Source organism: Bos taurus, chromosome 8 (assembly GCF_002263795.3).
Source record: "Bos taurus isolate L1 Dominette 01449 registration number 42190680 breed Hereford chromosome 8, ARS-UCD2.0, whole genome shotgun sequence".
NCBI classification, from domain to species: Eukaryota; Metazoa; Chordata; class Mammalia; order Artiodactyla; family Bovidae; genus Bos; species Bos taurus.
Genome location: NC_037335.1, coordinates 74,996,805 through 75,018,402, shown reverse-complemented (window position 1 = coordinate 75,018,402; position 21,598 = coordinate 74,996,805). Strand labels below are relative to the sequence as shown.

At 47.5% G+C, this 21,598-nt stretch overlaps 1 protein-coding gene across 1 annotated transcript; it reads right to left on the bottom strand.

The window, feature by feature from the left end:
* Positions 1–1,320: 1,320 nt before the first annotated feature.
* SPINK4 (serine peptidase inhibitor Kazal type 4) lies at positions 1,321–8,102 on the bottom strand. Its single transcript, NM_001114522.1, has 4 exons — positions 8,016–8,102; positions 4,087–4,127; positions 3,031–3,143; positions 1,321–1,460 (listed from the first exon to the last, which is right to left on the bottom strand). Exons 1-4 carry the CDS (start codon positions 8,074–8,076, stop codon positions 1,415–1,417), a joined length of 261 nt encoding a protein of 86 aa, NP_001107994.1. The 5' UTR covers positions 8,077–8,102; the 3' UTR covers positions 1,321–1,414.
* Between the last annotated feature and the right edge of the window lie 13,496 nt (positions 8,103–21,598).

The window sequence follows — 21,598 nt, the reverse complement described above, 5'->3', positions numbered from 1 at the left end:
CCAGGGAAGTCCCCGGCATGCATTTTATGGGAAGCATTGTCAGAGGCATAGAGTGCCTTTCCCCACCTCTCCGGCCTGTGTGTAGACATGACTACTGGAATTGGAGCAGCTATTTGGACATTGGGGTGAAAAACTGATATGGATGGCAGAGTAACAGTATACAAGCAACATGAAATCAGCATACTACCTAGGTCTGTGTGTGAGAGAAAACTTCTATCTGTTGAAACCACTGCTATTTTGGCTTTTTGGTCTGTCACAGCCAAACTTCATCCTATACCATCCCTATGCAGGTAGGAAACGAGTTGATGTTACCAGCAGTAGAAGGACCTTACAGATGGCCTCTTGGGGCCCCGGCCCCTGCAGACCTGTCAACAATTCCTGCCTAGGTTTCCGTTTTAGTGGTCCAGGGATTGATGGGTCCCATCTTCCCTGCCCCCACTCTCCTAGCAGTGTGGATTTTCCCACCGAACGTTTCCTGCTCTTGCTGCCTACCCTAGAGCAGGAATCAGGATCTGTGTGATGCTACTCCCGCCTGACCAAGCCCCTTTCGACCCTTCCTCCACCACCCCCACCTCTACCAGAGGCGGCTCCTATAAGTTTTGGCCAATAGAGTGGGGGTACCTGACATGTCCCACAGGCTGGGATCTGTCTATGGTGGATTCCTGAAAGCTGTGTGTCCCTGTGAGCTCTGTGTGCAGTGTGGCCAGTGTCAACACATTTAACAACCAGTCAGAGTGTGTGTTGACCAAGAGAGCAGAGCAGAGTCTGGAAGTCCTCTTGCTGCGGGTGGTCAGGGAGCAGGGGGACACTCCAGGGCTTGGGGAGCATCTGTTGTCATCAGTTATAGAGCTAGATCAATACTGTAATAAGCAGTCAGATGTATGGTGAACACCACCTGAATGTCAGCCATGGCAGTGTTGACGTGTGTGTGGGTCTGTATGTATGTGTGTGAGTGAGATTCAGGGTGCTGGTATAGCCCAGGGAGAAAGCTGTGAGGCGTGTGGGAGCCTCTCAAAGGCTGAGGCTGGGCCTTGCAGTGGCAGAGAGTACAGACTTCAGTTAGGTTCTTGACCTAAGTGACAGGCCAGGTTGGGCTCACAGGAGCACTGTACACAGCCCTGACCCCCTCAAGAAGGCAGAAGATACCTGGGACTTCTAGGGGAACATGTTGTAAGGTTGAGGAGCATCAGAGTGATGGAGAGGACATCAGATTCAGAGTAGGGAAGACAGGGCCAAATTCCCCCATCCTCCAGAATCCGCCTTCCCCAAATCCCCAGAATTCCGCCTCCCCAGAATCCCCCAAAACACTGAACCATTGGCTGGGTTGAGCTGAATCTTTATTTCATGTTTCATCCTGCACGCCCACCACGGTTCTCTAGCCAGAAGCTTCACGGCTTAAGAGGCTCTGGCCGGGTCAGCATTTCCCATCCTTCAGGATCTGGATGTCCTGTCTGTTTTTTCTAGGGTCACAGCAGACGAGAATGAGGTCAGCTCCTCAGGAAGTATAACATACCCTTCAGGAACCCCAGCCCAGTCTGTCCCGACTCCCTGATAAGCTCAGCCCACTCAGTGTACAGTGCGGGGGAGATCCCAGGACTCCCTGGGCATCTCCTTCTACTGTTTCTCACTTTGTATACCCTCCCCCTGGGAGGTTTCAGCTGCCTGGGCTTTCAACCACCTCTACATGCTGCTGGCTGCATATCTGTCTGGCCTGGACCTCTGTCTTCAACTTCAGGCCTGTTTGTGCAATTGTTGACTGTGTATTGCCTCTGGGATGTCCCAGAGGCTCCACTCTCCACAAACATCATTGCCCCACCAGCCTGCTGCACACCTCCAGCCCCCCACCAACATGGCATCCCCAGCCTCCCCAGCCCACAAGTTAGAAACCAGCATGTTGCTCTTGCTTCCTTCCTGCCCACCACCCACCCTGACCCCTCACATCCAATCTCACAGCTTGTGGATTCTACTCCCAATGGAAGCATGAGTCTTTAATTATCATGATCTTTTTCTAAGTTAGGACAGTGTCCTTGCTGCTCTCCTGCCCATCTCTCTAGGGTGTTGCAATTGTCAGCAATTTCTCTTCTGTGATCTCGCTTAGTGCTGGACGGCACAAGATCTTATGAGTGAAGTGCGTTAGTCGCTCTGTTGTGTCTGACTCTTTGTGACCCCACGGACTGTAGCTGGCCAGGCTCCTCTGTCCATGGGGTTTTCCAGGCAAGAATACTGGAGTAGTTTGCTGTTGCCTTCTCCAATGAAAGAAGAAATGAAACCAAGTAGGAGATCTGATGTACCAAGGTCATGTTCTGGCCTTCTCACTCTAGACTCATCTCTTGTCTCTCCCCCATTCTCCTTTACACTTTATACTCTAGCATATCCAACTTCTTATTTTCCCTCAAATATAAACTTTCTTCTAGATCTTTCCAAACTCATTTTTCTACTTGGAATTACCTTTCCTTGTTTATTCTTTCTCCAACCTAGTTCCTACTTATCCCTCAGGGCCGAGCTGAGATGTCCCTTGTCCTAGGAAGTCTTCCCTGCCCTGGCCTGGTACCCACAGTACCCTGTGCACCCCCATCTGAGCCTTTAGCATTCTGTGCTGCAATGGGCTGACTGTCAGCTTGGCTTCTGCCTTAGACTGACCATCGCCCCCAGGAGCTGGTAATGCTGTCTAGCTTTTTATATCCTATTGTATCCCCAGTGCCTAGAGCAGAGCAAGTGTTCAATAAATAGTTGTTGGCTGGAGGAATAAATGGACAAGTAAGGTCACCTAGTCAGGGGGCAGAACAAGGAAAAGAACCCAGGGTTTCCGCCCTCACCCCCAATGCCCCGCTAGTGGGCTTTCTGCTTTGGAACCACATGCCTTCTTTTGATTGTACTTGGACTCATTCTGTTATGAGCAAATGGAGGACTTGTCCCAGGCCAAGTATGAGTAAAGGAAGAGACAGGTCAAGTCCTGCTCCTTTCATACTCGCATGCACCACAGATGGAGCCCACCCAAGATGGCCTGGGGGAATGCAGGGGTGGACTTACATCCGAGCCAAGCAGAGCTTGCATTCACTCTCATACGTGACCCCGTCAGTGCCACAGACAGGGTCGTATGTCTGGGGGCAGGCTGGAGACTCTGCCATGTGTTCACAGATGGGCTGTGGGAGAGAGAAAGGGGGACACTCTGGGATCCAAAGACAGGAGGTACCAAGGTGCTCTGCTTAGAACAGGGCTGAGGGGGTTCCAGGGAGGAGTCAGATTCAAGAAGGCCCCAGTGTGGGTCCAAAGAGCTTGAAACCAAGCATGCAGGGCCCCATGGCACGTTTGCTTGTCTGTGTGTGTGTGCGTGTGTGTGTGTGCGTGCATACCTGGCCATGTGTGGCTATCACTGTGTGCATAAGGATGTACCTGTATCTGCTGTGTGTGTGTGTGTGTGTGTGTGTGCGCACGTGTGTGTGTGTGCACACGTGCCTGGCCATGTGTGGCTATCACTGTGTGCATAAGGATGTACCTGTATCTGCTGAGCCCAAGTATGCGGGCTGCCAGGTAAATACCTGTCTTCATGGGATCACACACTCTTCACAGGGTCTAACAAATTCTGGTCTTACTGAGGACCCAAGAAGAGAAACAGCCATCATTCCTAGGAGGCCTGCCTCCCTAGAGGCTCCTGAACTCACCCTGGCCTGCATGACTATCAGGCCCCTGGTATGAGGAGGCTGAAGCCCTAATTGAGGCTCTGTCTAAAAGGGTTTCAGGCCAGCCCTGAGGGTCAGGACTAGGATGTGGGCCTGGGGTAGGGGTGGGGAGTGAGGGGGGCAGTACTGTGCAGCACTGAAGGCCCCAGGCCCGAGAGACCTGCATTCTGCACTGATTGGCTGTGTAGATTTTGGCAAAGGGGCTGGGCCTGCTCAGCCTGGAAGAGCTAACCTAGGGAGCATGCAGCCTCAGGAAGCCGCCCTGGCCACTGTGGCACCATTGAAGGTGTCTGAGAAGGAGCGTAAAGAAGAAAATCCCTTGTCTCCCAGTATGGATGAGAGGGCTCCCCTTTGAGAAGGAAGGCCGGGACAGCAGCCCTGAGGCCGGAAAGAGCAGCTGCCTTACCATTCTCCAGAAAACCAACTTTTCTGCCGACACGGACACCTCTGAAAGGCAAAGAAGCAAGAATCAGGGGATGTTGGCTCTAGGCCCCAGGTACCAGAGTCTGAGGACACTTTCTTCAGGGACCTATCCCAGCCACCACCCAATCTGGAATTCCTCAGGGAAAGGTAGTGAGTGAGTCACAGACAGGGCTCCCAGAAAGCTCATATGACATTGTCAGAACTGGGACAGAAAGCCTAGAATTAGGGAGATTAAAGCCTAGTCTGTTTCTCATTAGTAAGATCCCACTGGGCTTGTCCAAGGACCATAAACCCTGAAGCCCGTACACACTAGAGCCTGCAAGCTGACGCTACCGAGCCCCGTGCCTAGAGCCTGTGCTCTGCAACAAGAAGCCTGCCCACCACAACAAAGAGTGGCCTCCCTAGAGAAAACCCATGCACAGCAATGAAAACCCAGTACAGCCAAAAATAAATTAACCAAAGGAAAAATATTGAAAAGAAAAAGAAAATAATTCAGTTACTATGTACCAGACCTTGATAATACATGATCTTGACTACTGTTCAGAGCTTTCTCACTGCTGTGTAACAGGGAGAAGAGGAGGCAGAGGTCTGTGACCCGGATCCCACCACAGGACTGAGGCACACATTTCCTCAGCTGCCAGGAGCACAGGCTGCTCACAGTGAGTGCTTTCCCAGGAATTACCCTCGGAGAATGGAGCTGCCTTGCCCAAGGTGGCATTCCTGCCCAGGAACAACCCACATCCAATGTCAGGGTGATGTGGGTACAATGGTCTGAAGGCCTCATCTCAGAGCAGTGCTCCAGGGCCACCCAGCTCCTCTGCATGGCAGTCACTGTCCCTCTCCCCTCCCAGGTGTTTCCCCCGAGTACTCTCCAGCAAACTACACACAGGTCCCAGAGTCTGCTTCCCAAAACTCAGCCAATCTGTGAAAAAGGTTCATAGGTAAGGCAACACAGTTTGTTAAGGGCAGAGCTGGGATTTTCCCATGGCTCTGTCACTCCACACATGCAGTTGCACCCCACAGCCCTTTGAGGTCTGTATGAACTGTTTACAGGACCTCAGCAAATTGTGATGTGACTGGTGAGTGTGACGGGTGGAGGAGGGAATGGAATGGAGCTGGATCTAAGGCCACAGGTGTAAGGAAAGGGTCTATAAAAACTGAAGAAGGGTAGGCTGCTTCCTGAAGTCTCTGAAGGGCTGTCCTGAAGCCCAAGGAGAGAGGAACTCTTCTTAACTTCACAAGGCAGAGCCCATCTGCATGAAGACGCTGCAAAGAGGCAGGTGTGGATTCCAGAATGTTCTCTCAATGGGAGCTGTGCATTAACGAAAGAAGCTGTCTCCAGAAGTGGAGAGTTCTCCATCCCTGGAGGTGGGTGACCATCCCTTGGTTTAGGTTTTTCTGGAGATGCTATTACAAGAGATTTCCAAGGTGGAGAGGAAGAAGGGAACCAAGATTGACCACTGGTGCACAGTTTAAGCATCAACATGCAAATCCAGTCTTGTCATCACACTGCTCAAAACCCTCCAGGTCATAATTACCCAATCTGGAAATTGTCCAAATGTCCTCCAACAGGCGAGTGAATAAACCCTGACACACACATACAGTGTGACTCAACTCAACAGCAAAAACAAAGCAATAACTGATAACATGCAACAACATGGCTGAATCTCAAAAACTTGCTGAGCCAAAGAAGCCAGACACAAAAGACAGCATCCTGTATGGTTTCATCTGTGGGACATTCTAGAGGAGGCAAACTAATCTATGGTGGAAAAATATCAGAGCCAGGGTTGCCTCTGGGGTGGAAGTGGGGTGGGGCAGGGATGAACTGGCATGAGGGAAATTTCTGGAGTGATGGAAACGTTCTGTTTGTTGATAGGGGTCTGGGTTACACAGGTATACGCCCCATCAAAACTCATTGAATAGGATTCGCTGAGTGATAAGATGTGTGCATTTCATGGTACATAATTGTTGGTGGGGGAAAGCATTTATAAAAATGAATAAAGCCCTTCCAGGGCTCCGTGTCATGACCGCTAAGACTCTTCATCTTATGTTGAGGGCATTGTGTGAGATGATCCCAAACTTCGCCTGGGCCACTTCCTCGTCCACCTCCTTGCTGTGCCCCTCTGCCTCCGCCCTTCCTCTCTGCTCACTCTTCCGGAACAGGCTCTCTCCACTTATGCTGGTCCCTCTGTGGTGTCAGTTTCGTTCTGGATGATGTGGGAAGTTGCATTTACCCCCAACTGCCCTTGACCTTGGCCCAAGTTTCCTTCCCCCTTCCTCATACAGCCCAGGCAGGAATCTGAAATGGGCAAAAGGACTCCCTTTAGGGAAGCTTCTTCCGTGTTCCCAACAAGAGAACTGCTCAGGGAATTGATGCCAGGCTGGGAGTAACCTGGCTGTGCTGGGCCAGAGTCTCCGGATCCATTCTCTATTGCTTCAGCCTCTAGTCTATGTCCCCAGCCAGGGAAATGGCCGTGAGACTGACTGTGAGGTCGGTGTCCCTGATGTCCTGCTCAGACCCACCCTGTAACATCATGATTTTGTCTGGGTATGTCCTAAGGAGTCTCCCTGCTTCTCCTTGGACTCTGTTCTCAACCTTTAGCGATCCTTTTAACATGTGACTCTGCTCATCACCCTTTAGTACCTCCCATTTCACTCACAGGAAAATCCAAGTTCTTACATTGACTTTCAAGGCTTTATCCATTATAGTTCACAGTTGCCTGTATCATCTCATCTCCTGTCTCTCTGCACCTTACCCCTCACTTCTTTCGAGTCCCACTGGCTTCCTTGCCATACTCCACATATTCCACGCATGCTTCTACCTCAGGGCCTTTGCACTGCCTGTTACCTCTGCCTGGAAACCACTTCTCTCAGATATACCCATGGCTCACTCCTCCACCTCCTTCAAATATTGCTCAGACATCAGCATCTCAAAGAGAAGTCCCCTGCATTACCATTGCAACCCCCTCTCAATCCCCATCACCCTGCCCAATATTTTTTTTCTTAGCCTTTATCACCATCTAAACAGTGTTTAATATATATTGCACCTATCTTATTGATTGTTGATTCTCCTCATCCTACCCCATTAAACTTAATATCTATCAGGGCAGCTCTTTTTCTGTTTTGCTTGCTGATAAGTTTTAAGGGCCCAGAACAAGGCCTGATACCGAGCAGAAGTGAGACTGCAGAGGTACCCAACCTCTGAGCAGGCCCTACTCCAGCAGCATGTGTTCAGCCCAGAGCGAGGGCTCCCTTGTGCTCACATGACTGCCTCAGCCCCACAGCCACAGCCTATCAGAGCAGATGGGAGCCCAGAGGACCCGGCCAGGCTTCCTTCAGCAACCAGCACCCTGTAGCCAGTAGACTTGTCAATCTCCCTGGAGACAGGCTGTCTCCCTCTGCCTCCCCAATCTCTAGCCCAGTAGCTGCTCAGGGTCGCTTTGAAATAGAACAACCTCCTATGTCACAACTGGAGAAGCAGAAGCCCCAAGAGGGGAGGTGTGTGTGTGTGTGTGTGTGTGTGCTTAGTTGCTCAGTTATGTCCAACTCTTTGCAATCTTATGGGCTGTAGCCCTCCAGGCTCCTCTGTCCATGGGATTCTCCCAGCAAGAATACTGGAGTGGGTTGCCATGCCCTCCTCCAGGAGATCTTCCCAATCCAGGGATGGAACCCAGGTTTCCCACATTGCAAGTGGATTCTTTACCATCTGAGCCATGAGGGGAGAGGACTTTTGCAATTCTAAGCCAGAGGTAGGATTGGAACTCGGGTTTCTTTTTTCCTAGCCCAGGGTGCAGAAAGAAGGTTTATGCAGAAAGCCAAGGTCTCACAGGGTGCCCCAGGGCCTGCCTCTGCCCTACTCCAAGCTCACCTACCAACACCAAGCCACAGAGAATCCAGGCTCTGTCTACTCACCCCTGTCCACAAGGAAGAGAACAGCCAAGGCCAGGGCAACTATCCACAGGCGGGCAGCCATGCTGATCCCAGGCTATGTGGCCTCAGGGAGCTGGGGCCTGGGCCAGGGATTGATGGGGGCCTGTATATAGTGCCGATCCCCACCCTTATCTTATCTGAAGCCAGGTGGAGAGCTGGAGGTGTCACCCGGAGGTAATATTTGCACCCTGGCATCAAGAAAGGGTTTGTTTTCTGCAGAGACGCTGAGCTCCAAGTGGCCTGGGGTGGGGGTTGCCCTGGGGATGGTGGATTTTGGAAGTGAGAAAAAGTTTGGACTTGCAAAGCTGACTCCAGTCTGAGGCAAGAGGGAGAGGAAAATTGAAATAGAGGAAAACAGAGAGAGACTAATTCAGAAATACTGAAAGAGAGAGATCAAAATGACAACAAAAAGCTGCAACAAAGTGATCCAGTGGTTAAGACTCTGAGTGCCCAATGCAGTGGGCCTGGGTTCCATCCCTGGTCTTGGAATTAAGACCCCACATGCCACAGGGCAGCTAAGTCTATGTGTCACAACGAGAGAAGCGCTGCAGTGAAGACCCAGAACAGCCAAAAAAAAATAAATTTCATTTGTTTAAAAAACAAAAAAAAGAGAATGAAAAATCCTCAGGACTTCCTTGGAGGTCCAGTGGCTAAATGTCTGCATTCCCAGTGCAGGGGGTCCAGGTTCAATCCCTGGTCAAGGAACTAGGTCCCACATGCCTAAACTAAAGATCCTGTATGTCCCAGCGAAGACTGAAGATCCCGATGGCTGCAACTAAGACGTGTTGCAGCCAAATAAATAAGTTGTGAAAGTCGCTAAGTCGTGTGTGATTCTTTGTGACCCCATGGACTATACAGTTCATGGCATTCTCCAGGCCAGAATACTGGACTGTGTAGCCTTTCCTTTCTCCAGGAGATCCTCCCAACCCAGGGACTGAACCCACGTCTCCTGCATTGCAGGTGGATTCTTTACCAGCTGAGCCACAAGGGAAGCCCAAGAATACTGGAGTGGGTAGCCTATCCCTTCTCCAGCAAATCTTCCCGACACAGGGATCGAACCAAGATCTCCTTCATTGCAGGCGGATTCTTTACCAACTGAGCTATCAGGAAGCTAAATAAATAAGTTAATTAATGAAGGAAAAAAAAAAGCAGCAACTGGAAGTTAGTCAGAGGCAGAGAAAAGGGGCTGGAGTCAGGGGTTCCTTTGCCAGTACCAACGCCAACCAACTTTGTGAGCTCAGCAAGACACTTTCCTTAAACTGGTTCTCAGTTTACCCACCACAAAATGGGGATGATCAGTCTGGCTCTGTCTCCCTCCCCAGGCTGCTGAGAAGATGAGACTGGTGATAGCAGATGGGAAAACATTTTGTAGAGTATGAAATGAGGAATAAATGTAAATAGAAATTATTCTTTTTATTTATTTATTTTGCACCATAAAGAGGGCACAACTGACAGAGGGAAAAAGGCAAAATAAAACATAAGGAAGATGACCTCATGCTTTGCATGTATTCTACATACATTTACATTTAAATGGGTTAAATACAGATAAGATTCTGTTAAAAAAAATCAATATCTAAAAGTTCCCCATACTTTTCCCCTTTGGCCGTGTGACCCATGGAATGTTAGTTCCCCAACCTGGGATGGAACCCAGACCCCTGGCAGTGAAAGCGCAGAGTCCTAACCACTGGTGGTTGTTGTCCATGTTGCTAAGGCTTTTGTGACCCCGTGGACTGTAGCCTGCCAGTCTCCTCTGTCCATGGGATTTCCCAAGCAAGAATACCGGAGTGGGTTGGCATTTCCTTCCCCAGGGGATCTTCCCAGACCAGGAATCAAACCCAAGCCTTCTGCATTGGCAGGCAGATTCTTTACCACTGAGCCACCTGGGAAGCCTATTTCTAACCACTGGACCACTAGGGAATTCCCCTATAAGTTCTCCATATTTATATTGGGTTGGCCAAAACATTCGTTGCAGTTTTCTCTTAAGCTGGTTTTCATTCACTTCATTGCTAATCGCTCAGTCATGTCCAGCTCTCTGCGACCCATGCATGGATTGTAACCTGCCAGGCTTTTCTGTCCATTGAATTCTCCAGGCAAGAATACTGGAGTGGGTTGCCATTTCCTTCTCCAAGAGATCTTCCCAACCCAGGGATTGAACCTAGGTCTCCTGCATTGCAGGCAGATTCTTTACCATCTTGAGTCACCAGCCAGCTTTAGTACTGCCTAGTTGTCTTTAATTTCATTCAAAACAATTTTGTTAGATTGTATTGTGACAGCTGTTATATCAACCTGCATTAAAAAAGTAACATCAAATAGGTGAGTTTTTGTGCAGCCATTTTAATACTGAAGATGGAAGAAAAACAGGAACATTTTTGGCATATTATTTGCTTTATTATTTCAAGAAAGATAAAAATGCAACTGAAATGCAAAAAAGATTTGTATGGAGAAGGTGTTGTGACTTATCAAACAAAAGTGGTTTGGGAAGTTCCATGCTGGAGATTTCTCACTGGAAATTTACCCCTCCACAGTAGGGGTAGAAGTTGATAGCAATTAAATCGAGACATTAATTGAAGTCATCTTGTGCCACAAGGGAGGTAGCTAATATACTCAAAATATCCAAATCAAGTGATGAAAGTAATTTGCACCAGCTTGGTTATGTTAACTGCTTTGATGTTTGGGTTCCACGTACGCTAGTTAAGAGTAAAAACCTCCTTGACGGTATTTCTCCATGCAGCTCTCTCTACTTAAACATCAGGAAAACGTTCTGTTTTTAAAACAAATTGTGACAGGCAATGAAAAGTGGATACTGTACAATAATGTGGAATGGAAGAGATCATTCAGCAAGCGAAATGAACCACCACCAACCACACCCAAGGCCTGTCTTCATTCAAAGCAGGTGATGTTGTATATATGGTGGGATTGGAAGGGAGTCCTCTATAATGAGCTTCTTCCGGAAAACCAAATGATTAATTCCAACAACTGCAGAAGACACAAGAGACTCAGGTTTGATCCCTGGGTCAAGGAGATCCCCTGGAGTAGGAAGTGGCACCCCACTCCAGTATTCTTGCCTGAAAAATTCCATGGACAGAGGAGCCTGGTGGGCTACAGTCCATAGGGGCACAAAGAGTTGGACACGACTGAGAGACTGAGCACATACACTGCTCCCAATTAGACCAACTAAAAGCAGCACTGGATGAAAAGCATCCAGAATTCGTCAGGAGAAAAAGCATAATCTTCCATCAGGGTACCGCAAGACTGCATATCTATTTGATGACCAGGAAAAAACTATTACAGCTTGGTGGGGAAGTTCTGGTTCATCTGCCATATTCACCAGACATTGCAACTTTGAATTTCTATTTATTTTGGTCTTTACAAAATTCTCTTAATGGAAAAAAAGGTCCATTTCCTGAAAGATTGTAAAAGGTACCTGGAACAGTTCTTTGATCAAAAAAATAAAATTTTGGGAAGATGAAATTATGAAGTTGTCTAAAAAATGACAGAAGCTAGTGGAACAAAATGGTGAATATGTTGTTCAATAAAGTTCTTGGTGAAATGAACAATGTGTCTTTTATTTTTACTTAGAAACCAAAGGGACTTGTTGGCCAGCCCAATACAGGATATATGAATAAGATATTTGATTATCTGTTTTCAAGGAATTTCTGATTTATAAAAAAAAATTCTGATTTATATAATTTATAAAAATTATAACTAAATTTTATTTACATGCACATTCCTCTAATTCATTTAGATCAGTGATTTTCAGCTCCATCTGCCAGATAAATTTCCCTGGGGAGAATTTTAACCTGTGCATGCAGAGCCCCAACCTGAAATATATGAATCAAAGTTTTAGGTTTTTTTTTTTTTTAAAAAGACCTTTTTATTTTGAATGGTTTCAATCCTACAGATAGGTTGCAAAAAATTAAATGATTAAGAAATAGAACTATTTTATCTATTAAATTAAGCTAGAGCTTGCCATCATCATCCTACCATACAAAAGTCTATAAAAACTTCAGTCATTTTCATCTCAGCATGATGATACCCGCTATGTGATCTTATAATTCTCAATTAAAGAGAGTAACCCCAATGAAAGAACAAGTCCTGTGAGAGAAGATACCAAGAAGGAATCCTAATGTTAAAGAAATATTTCCCCATAGTAAGCCTGATATGGTAGGGATGCTTCAAACATATTTATCATGCCCATAGTCTTTATTTATTTATTTTTATTTTTTAAAATATAAATTTATTTATTTTAATTGGAGGCTAATTACTTTACAATATTGTATTGGTTTTGCCATACATAAATATGAATCTGCCACGGGTGCACACGTGTTCCCCATCCTGAACCCCTCTCCCTCCTCCCTCCCCATACCATCCCTCTGGGTCATCCCAGTGCACCAGCCCCGAGCATCCTGTATCATGCATCGAACCTGGACTGGAGATTCGTTTCACATATGATATTATACATGTTTCAATGCCATTCTCCCAAATCATCCCACCCTTGCCCTCTCCCACAGAGTCCAAAAGACTGTTCTATACATCTGTGTCTCTTTTGCTGTCTTGCATACAGGGTTATCGTTACCATCTTTCTAAATTCCATATATATGCGTTAGTATACTGTATTGGTGTTTTTCTTTCTGGCTTACTTTACTCTGTATAATAGGCTCCAGTTTCATCCACCTCATTAGAACTGATTAAAATGTATTCTTTTTAATGTATCATGCCCATAGTCCTTAATTTTCATCTTAACATAGTAGTACTATAAATAAACTCAGAAACAAATTTAAAATGGCTACCCTTGTATTATTAATTGTATTTCTATTAAAATTAACCCAATCTGATGAAAAAAATAGTTAAGTGAACCAATGGGAAGGACTTTTGTTCAAGAATAGCCGCTTTGGGGGTCACAGGCAGCCAGACAGTCACCTCTACAGACTGATGGAAGCCTCTATCTGCAACTAAGCCCACCTAAGGTCCATAACTGAGCTTTGAGCTCCTACTGCCCCTTCTCAGGTATGCCTCAGAGATGGAGGGACAGGTGGCAGCTGTCCTTCCATCACTAGCTGGGCAGAGCAAATATTTAACCACGATTTCCTGTCCTAATGTAAGAACGTCATCTCGTAAAAATAGGGAAACTTTAAAGGTCATCTGGGTCCTCTCCCCTTTTCCACTCAGGCCTTCCTACAGCAGCCCTACAAAGAAGTCATTCATCCTCCAGTGATGCAGAGAAGTTTCACTGTTGGATTTTTTTAAGGTTTGATTTTTTTAATTTATTTTTTATTGAGGGATAGATGATGTAGAATGTTATATAAGTTGCAGGTGTACAACATAGTGATTCATTAGTTTTAGTCTATACTTCACTTACAGTTATTATATAATGTTGGCTGTCTTCCCTGTGCTATGCGATATATCCTCACAGCCTATTTATTTTATCCAAGTAGTTTGTACCCCTTAATCCCCTACCTGCATCATGTCCCCACCCCCACTTTCCCTGTCTCCACTGATAACCATTAGTTTGTTCTCTATATCTGTGAGTCTGTTTCTGTTTTGTTATATTCATTAGTTTGTTTTACTTTTTAGATTCCACATATAAATGAAATCATACAGTATTTGTCTTCATTTGGTTTTGAACAGAGCCCTTTGTCACACAGAAGGAGTGTTTCCCTGTCTCCAGCCTCCTGCACCTGCCTGAACCCCAAATGAACCTCCAGGCTGAGCAGGGCCAGTTCCTTGCCTGCCCCCGACCCTTGCATATGATGAAGCTCCTGGGCCTCTCTGCATTTCTCACCTGGTCCCCAGGTCTGTCTGCCAGTGTCCCAGGTTAGAATTAAAAGGGGACAGAATGGAGCAAAGGAGCTTCTCACCTCCCTTGTTTTGGACCTTAGACTTTTATGAATGTGGCAGGAATGGCTGCAAGCAGCTTGTGATTGAGTGAGTGAGTGGTACTAACTGAGCAATAGAACTGTATTATCACCATTGGCGTGAGTCCTATGAATGAAACATGCTCAGTGTTTTAGGGGGATCCAAGACTAACCTATCCTGGGAAGTCAGAGGAGGTCATGTGCCGGAGTCCAGCTCCAGCAGCCAGGGGATCAGCCTGAAGGGAAGAGCGGTGTCGGCGGGAAATGATGTAGCCTCTGACCCGAAGTACGGGACTACATGTTTATTTCAAGCATCAGGTTCTGTTTTATACTTTTTCAAAAGCGTTAGGTCAGAGGATTGACATTTTCAGTTCCCCCTCACCCAGATTATTGTCTCACTGTTGCCCTTCAAACAGAGTTCCTGCCTCAGCAATTCTCTCAGAATTGTGATTGCACTGTAACTCATGCTTATGTCTGGGCTGCATACCACATTTCTCAGTTTATTTCTTATCTTTCTAAATCCTGCTTGTCTCTAGTATCCTAAGCTCACTATCTCCTAAAAAGGCTTCTAACTATTCTTAATTATTCCTAAACCCTAAACTCAGCAAACTTTTTTCTGCCATAAACATTTCCCTCACAAACAGGTCTCAGATAACAATCTTTCCCATGGCCTCAAGCTGTGGCCTAGGTGCTCATCCTGGGACATTCTTTGCAAAAATCCTTGAACAAATGTCAATGGTTACTTTATAGATTATTTTCTGGGCACAACTGCAGAAGGCTTTGTGCTTTCTCACGCTTCTCTCAAGAACAATAAGCACCTTAACATTCTTCCCAGCCAAGTCAACCAAAGAAGAAACAAGTCTAACTCCTTCATCCTGGGTCCGTGCCTGCAGAATGAGGAGAGGGGGCCGGGGCCGTGCCTCCATTTTGCCAGTAATGCCTAACCAGATCCCGGCAGTCATGGGTGAGTGGGTGGGGCAGGATGTAACAGACTGGAGCAGTGTTGGAGGCAGAGGAAACAGAATGTATAAGAGCCCTGAGGCAGGAAGAAGCTTGGCACTAACAGGGAACATAGAGGCTAGTGCAATCGCAGTGGGGTCAGTGAGTAGAGAGGGGCCTGAAATCAGCCCAGAATGAACCAGGGGGTGAATGACTGACCCCCACCCCACACCTGAGACTGCCCCCCATCCCACATCCCACAGCCTCCCAGCTGTGGAGTCTGGGAGCCAAGCCTGTGGCCTTCTTTGCCTTCCCACTGAGTATATAGATTCAGCTTCCCAAACAGCTCTAATTTTTTTAATTAAAAAATTTTTTGGAGGCAGGGCTGTGCTGGGTCTTCATCGCAGTGCACAGGTTTCTCTAGTTGTGACTCACAGGCTTAGTTCTGAGGCATGTGGGATCTTAGTTCCCTGACCAGGGATTGAACCCGCATCCCCTGCACTAAAAAGTGTTAGTGCAGGGGACCACCAGGGAAGTCCCCTCCCAAACAGCTCTTGACTCTGTCCCTGTCTGCCCCTGCCACACTCTGACCACCCTCATCTCTCACCTAGACTATCTCTGGCCACCTCAAGCATTCTCCCAGCTCACATCCCTGGCTCCTCATCTGTCTCCAGACCACTGCACATGGCAGCAGGACAAGCTTCCTAAAAGGCAAACTGGACTAAGTCAGTTCAGTTCAGTTGCTCATTTGTGTCCGACTCTTTGCGACCCCATGGGCTGCAGCACACCAGGCTGCCATCACCAACACCTGGAGCTTGCTCAGACTCATGTCCGTTGAGTTGGTGATACATTCCAACCATCTCATCTTCTGTCATCCCCTTCTCCTCCTGCCTTTAATCTTTCCCAGCATCAGGGTCTTTTCCAGTGAGTCAGTTCTTCGCATCAGGTGTCCAAAGTATTGGAGTTTCAGCTTCAACATCAGTCCTTCCAATGAATATTCAGGACTGATTTCCTTTAGGATGGACTGGTTGGATCTCCTTGCAGTCCAAGGGACTCTCAACAGTCTTCTCCAATACCACAGTTCAAAAGCATCAGTTCTTCAGCACTCAGCTTTCTTTATAGTCCAACTCTCACATCCATACATGACTAATGGAAAAACCATAGCTTTGACTATACGGACCTTTGTTGGCAAAGTAATGTCTCTGCTTTTTAATATACTGTCTAGGTTGGTCATAGCTTTTCTTCCAAGGAGCAAGCATCATTTAATTTCATGGTTGCAGTCACCATCTGCAGTGATTTTGGAGCCCAACAAAATAAAGTCTGTCACTGTTTCCATTGTTTCCCTATTTATTTGCCATGAAGTGATGGGACCGGATGCCATGATGTTAGTTTTTTGAATGTTGAGTTTTAAGCCAGATTTTTCATAAATAAGCAGGGTGACAGCCTGCTTATGTACTTAGCCTTGATGTACTTCTTTCCTGGTTTGGAATCAGTCCATTGTTCCATGTCCGGTTCTAACTGTTGCTTCTTGGCCTGCATACAGAATACTCAGGTCTGGTATTCCTATCTGGTTAAGAATTTTCCACAGTTTGTTGTGATCTATAGTCAAAGGCTTTGGTGTAATCAATAAAGCAGATGTAGATGTTTCTCTGGAACTCTCTTGCTTTTTCTGTGATCCAACGGATGTTGGCAATTTGATCTCTGGTTCCTCTACCTTTTCTAAATCCAGCTTGAACATCTGGAAGTTTCTTGGTTCAAGTACTGTTGAAGCCTGGCTTTGAGAATGTTGAGCATTACTTTGCTAGCATGTGAGACTCAACCCAGGGATCGAACCCAGGTCTCCCACACTGCACTCATCTCACACAGTAAGTCACTCCTGCCCAAAATGCTGTAATGGTGCCCACTGCCAGCAGGATGAAGCTGTCTCCTCCACCTGCTGTTCAAGGCCCTTCAACATGTGATTCCAGCCCACATTTTCAGCCTCACCATTGCCCAGCCCCACTCTGGACCTACACTTCTTCAGATCTTCTGAACCCTTTGCACAGGTTATTCTCTCTACCAGCAATGCCGGGTCTCCTGTCTCTATCCCTGTCACCCCCATCCTATAAAAACCAGCTCAAATACCCTCTCTTCTGAAACTTTCCTGCTGCCCTCCACCAGCCTAGGCAAGGTCATTGCCATCCTCCCTGAACACCCTACTCTCACCGCTCCTCCCAACTCCATCAGTCTCCTCTCGGTGCTCTGGTGGCATTTGCTTGTCTATTTTACTCATAAAGCTCTCTGAATGCCCAATCCTGAGCCCAACACACAGTAGGTGCCCAGTAAATACTGAATGGCACTTCCAAGAGGGGCAGAGAACAGCGGGTCCAAGGACTAAGATGGTCCAAGTTTTGAGAAAGAGGGGGCAGTTTTCAGTGAAGGCAGTTGCTATCCCCACTGGTCCCTCCATGCTTCTGGGAGGTCGTGAGGACCCTAGAAAGCCTGCTGACACACATCAGACCCCAGGGGCACAGCCTGGGTGGGTCAGAGTGCCTTGTGTGTCTCTGGCAATGGGGCAATACTGCCTCCCTCCAGCCTGAGCCAACCTGTCCTTCACTGTCCACTGTTCTGGCTTCTCTGGGGTGCAGAGATGTACAAGGAGAAAGTTCTGGACCAGAAAGGAGGTGATCTGAGAATGTTCATTCCTTCAACAAATATGTATTAGTTCAGTTAGTGCCTAGTATATTTTATGTACTATTCTCGCCATCAGGGATTCAGCTGTGAATAAGGTGGAGAAAGTCCCTGTCTTCCAGGTGCTTACATTAATGGAGTGACAGAAAACAAATAAATACACAATAAGCACATGATATGTTATATAGAAGAGAAATTATGGTGTGAGGGGAGAAAGTGACAGAAGGAAAGGAGGCAGCTCTTTGAGATAATGACGCGTGAGCAAGAAGGAATGGGTCCTGTAGAGATCTGGGGGAAGAACCTGCCAAGAGGAGCGGCAGCAAGTGCAAGTCCTGGGGCAGGAATAAGCTTGGCACACTCAGGAAGTCCAAGGAGCACACTGTGGCAGAAGAGGAGTGAACAAGGAAGTGAGTGCCCAGAGGGAGCGCCAGCTTGTACTTGGGGCTCAGCCCAGACGCTAACTTGTTGGATGAACTCGGGTGCCTCACTTCTTCTCTTTGGGCTTGCACGTGTTCCCATCTGAGAAATGGGCCCGCTGATATGTACTGCCACCAGCCTGACTCCCAGTGCAGCCGTGAGGCCCCAAGGAGGAAAGTGTGAGTTGAGATGTGTATGGCCGCTGTGATGCCATGGAAGCCCCTTGAGTGGGGATTCCTGGGAGCAGAGCAGAGCCCAAATCCTCAAACCTGGGCTCCTACACAAGCGCTGGGAATAACATGGTAAGGACAGAACTGGGCTCAGGTCAGGGAGCTGGTGACTCCTCCATCACCTGCTCCAGGGCGGGGTGAAGGCCTGGGATGTGTGCACAGGCTGAGCCAACAGACACTCCCCAGCCTCACCCAGCAGACTTCACCCCAATCATGAGACATGGACTGGCGCCCAGCTCTTCTAGAAAAACAGCCTATCCTTGATGATGGCAACACAGGATCCATTAGGTCTGAGTTATGAGCCCTGATCATGGGTGGAGGGGACAGATGCCTTGTTTGGCTTCAGGTGAATAAACTGAACTCAGTCAGGCCTTGAGCCTGCCAGATGGCATGGCTAATCCACCCAGCTTTCCCTGGACCATCTTACCTGGCCCCTCAGCCCACATCCTGCTCCACCCTTCACCAGCCTCAAGTGCCCCTACCAGCCCATCTAGCTGTTGTGAGCAGCAGGAATGGGTGTGGGTATGTATTCCAGGGAGGCCCAGTGAGCACACAGCTAGCTCCACAGCCTGCCTTACCATGGGCTCCTCAGCCACCCAACTTGTCCCATGCCTGGCCACTTCCCAGTCTGCCTGGTCTAAAGTTGCAGGGCCTTCACGACGGCAGTGGGAGGAAAGCAAACCCCTCTGAAAGAGTTAGTCTCTTTGTGACCCCATGGACTGTAGCCCGCCAGGCTCCTCTGCCCATGGGGGTTCTTCAGGCAAGAATACTGGGGTGGGTTGCCATGTCCTCCTCCAGGGGATCTTCCCAACCCAGGGATAGAACCAATGTCTCCCACATTGCAGGCCGATTCTTTACCTTTATTTATTTCAAAACAATTTTTGGCCATATCATGTGACATGTAGGATGTTGCCCAACCAGGAATCAAACCCATGCCCTCTGCATTGGGAGTGCAGAGTCTTAACCACTGGACTGCCAGGAAAGTCCGACCCCTCTACTTCTTTAAGGAGATATTTCATCTACTTGTTTGGGATCTGACTCCAAGGAGGACTCAGTGACGGGAAATGGCTGAACTCATCTCTCCATGGGAACACCCAATCTGCCATTCAATGGATACTTATTGAGCATCTGTGTTTGGGTACCAGTTGTTGTGCCTGGTTCTGGAGCCACAGAGATGAGTGGGACTTGGCTGGCTATGCTCAGAAGGCTTGCAATTCAAAAGTGGGGATAAGTGGAATGGACCTGTAGACACTAGAGCATGTATTTATAAAATTCTGTGGTTGGGGCATTGATAGAAATAGTGAGAGAGATATTTCATGGGCCTCTCACTCAATCTGTCCAAAAGTCCACTTACCATCTCCTCTCTGTCCAGAGATGTCCTACCTCCAGTTTCCAATCTAGGTAGAGGGCACCAACAACATCCAGGTGCCCCAGGCAGACCTGGGCATCACCCTGAACTTTTTCCTTGCCTCTGAATTCAGGGAATCAGGTCTTACCAATTTTATCTCATCATCACTCATATCCATTTCCTCCTCTACATTTTGCCTTCATGACTCATATTGTCTCCCTGCTTCCATTCTTACCTCCTTCAGCTCACCCTCCAGTCTGCTTCCTGAGCAATCTTTCTGAAATGCAAAAATGAGCACATGATCTCTTTCTTGATATTATTCAATTATTATTGTTAATTCAATTAAAATGATTCAATCTCTGTTGACTTGAGGATGGAAACCAGACCCTTTGGCATAGCATGTATGTTCCTTCATGACTGACCTTTACTGGCCTCTGCAACTTCATCTCTGGCCACTTAATCCTTTATGCATCAGACAGAACCACCCACCAAGTTTTTATGCCTCCAAGCCTTTGCTCATGCGGCACCCTCTGCCCAGATGCCCCTCTATCACCTCCCTTGTGATAGCCCTCCCAAGCTTGGGCCCCTCACACCCAGGCTCACACCCCTCCCCAGCTTGGGCCCCTCATCTATACATTTGTCCCAGTCGCACTTGTAATGTCCCCTGGCCCTTTCTTGCTTATGTGACTGTCTCCAACACCTTCTAAGATACTAGGAGTAGAGGATATCCAATTTGCCTCCTATCCTCGATGCCCTGTACGGGGCCTGACATATGAATATGTCATATGTGACTATATGAATACATCCGGGACTGAATACAACTTCAGGACAACAAGGATCCCAACTCCAGATTTTCAATCAGCTGGACTTGAGGGCTTCAGAGAGCTCTGAGGACCAGGCTGAACACTAGTTGGCCCAGTGGGTCCAGCCACTGATCACCCTATGCTATGTCCATATGGGAACTGAAGTGGCACTCTATTCCAAGGGCCACATTTTTCTCGTTCTTGGCTCAGGTAGTTGGGCCCCTAAAACTCAGAATCTCCTCCATTCTGAGATGTGGTGATTCATTTCAAAAGCCTTCCTAAGTTCATCTTCAGGGCCTACAGACAGCAGCTTCAGTATGTGCCTTCTCTCCTGGTATGTGGAGTCCTGGCTTGATCATAACCTGGAATAAATTTTAGGCCAGGCCTCACCCTAAGATGACCTGGGCTCACAAGAGACTGATGTTCTGGGATCATGTGTCACTTCGAGCAGTTCCATTCATAGGCATAGCTCAAGTCCTGTGAGCTTACATATAGAAGAACTTAGAACAATGGTTCAGGAGACCCTCTTCCCCTTCCAGAGCTCTGATTATCTTTAGAAAGAAGACCACAGGTTATTATGACCAGATGCAATGTGACCACTCCAGATCACTATTAATTCTGACAGCGTCCATGGGTTGCAAGCCACAGAAACAGACTGGAAAATAAGGATTTTCCAGACAGCATGAGTCTTAGGTTGGACTCAGAACTATATCACCCTGATATTCTAGATTCCAAGTTGTTAGCTGGGAGGTGATCTTAGAAAGCACTGTTAGGGGTGTGAGCACATGCAAGGTATGATAAGGAAGGGAATCAGCAATATGCACTGGTGAGGTTCCATCGTGGGAAACCAGGCCTCAGTCCTCCCAGGATGGCTGGGACAGTGTGAGGCCCACATCTCAGTTATTCTCACTGAAGGGGGAGTGAGCTCCAGGACCCTGGCGCGTGCTGGGGCACTCCAGAGCTTCATTTACAGCCTCCTACTACCGTGTTTCTCTTTGGGGGCTGCAATCGTGCTCTCCTGAGGTTACATTCACCTCCAGATATAAATTCATATACTCTCCTGCTATAGACAGGCTTACTCTACATAGTCAGACTTCAGTGAATTTACATCATCCAACTTTGTGGACTAAAAATATTGAGAGGGCCTCTCTGCACAGTCTTCTTTGATCTATAAAAATCCAAGAGAAGACTGACTGGACTGGACAAGTCATGAGCTTTTTTCTTGGACCAATCAATGCAGCCAGGGGGTTGGGCTTCTTAGATTGTCCAGGCTGGGGTCACATGCACTGGGTTTTTGCCAAAG

Bases quoted from the DNA above. Each gene is read 5' to 3' on its own strand.
- SPINK4 (NM_001114522.1), bottom strand. From the start codon at position 8,076: ATGGCTGCCCGCCTGTGGATAGTTGCCCTGGCCTTGGCTGTTCTCTTC. The intron at 4,128-8,015 runs GTGAGTAGACAG...TTTGCCTTTCAG, and splicing joins TCTCTTCCTTGTGGACAGGG to AGGTGTCCGTGTCGGCAGAA. The intron at 3,144-4,086 runs GTAAGGCAGCTG...TCTCTCCCACAG, and splicing joins AGTTGGTTTTCTGGAGAATG to CCCATCTGTGAACACATGGC.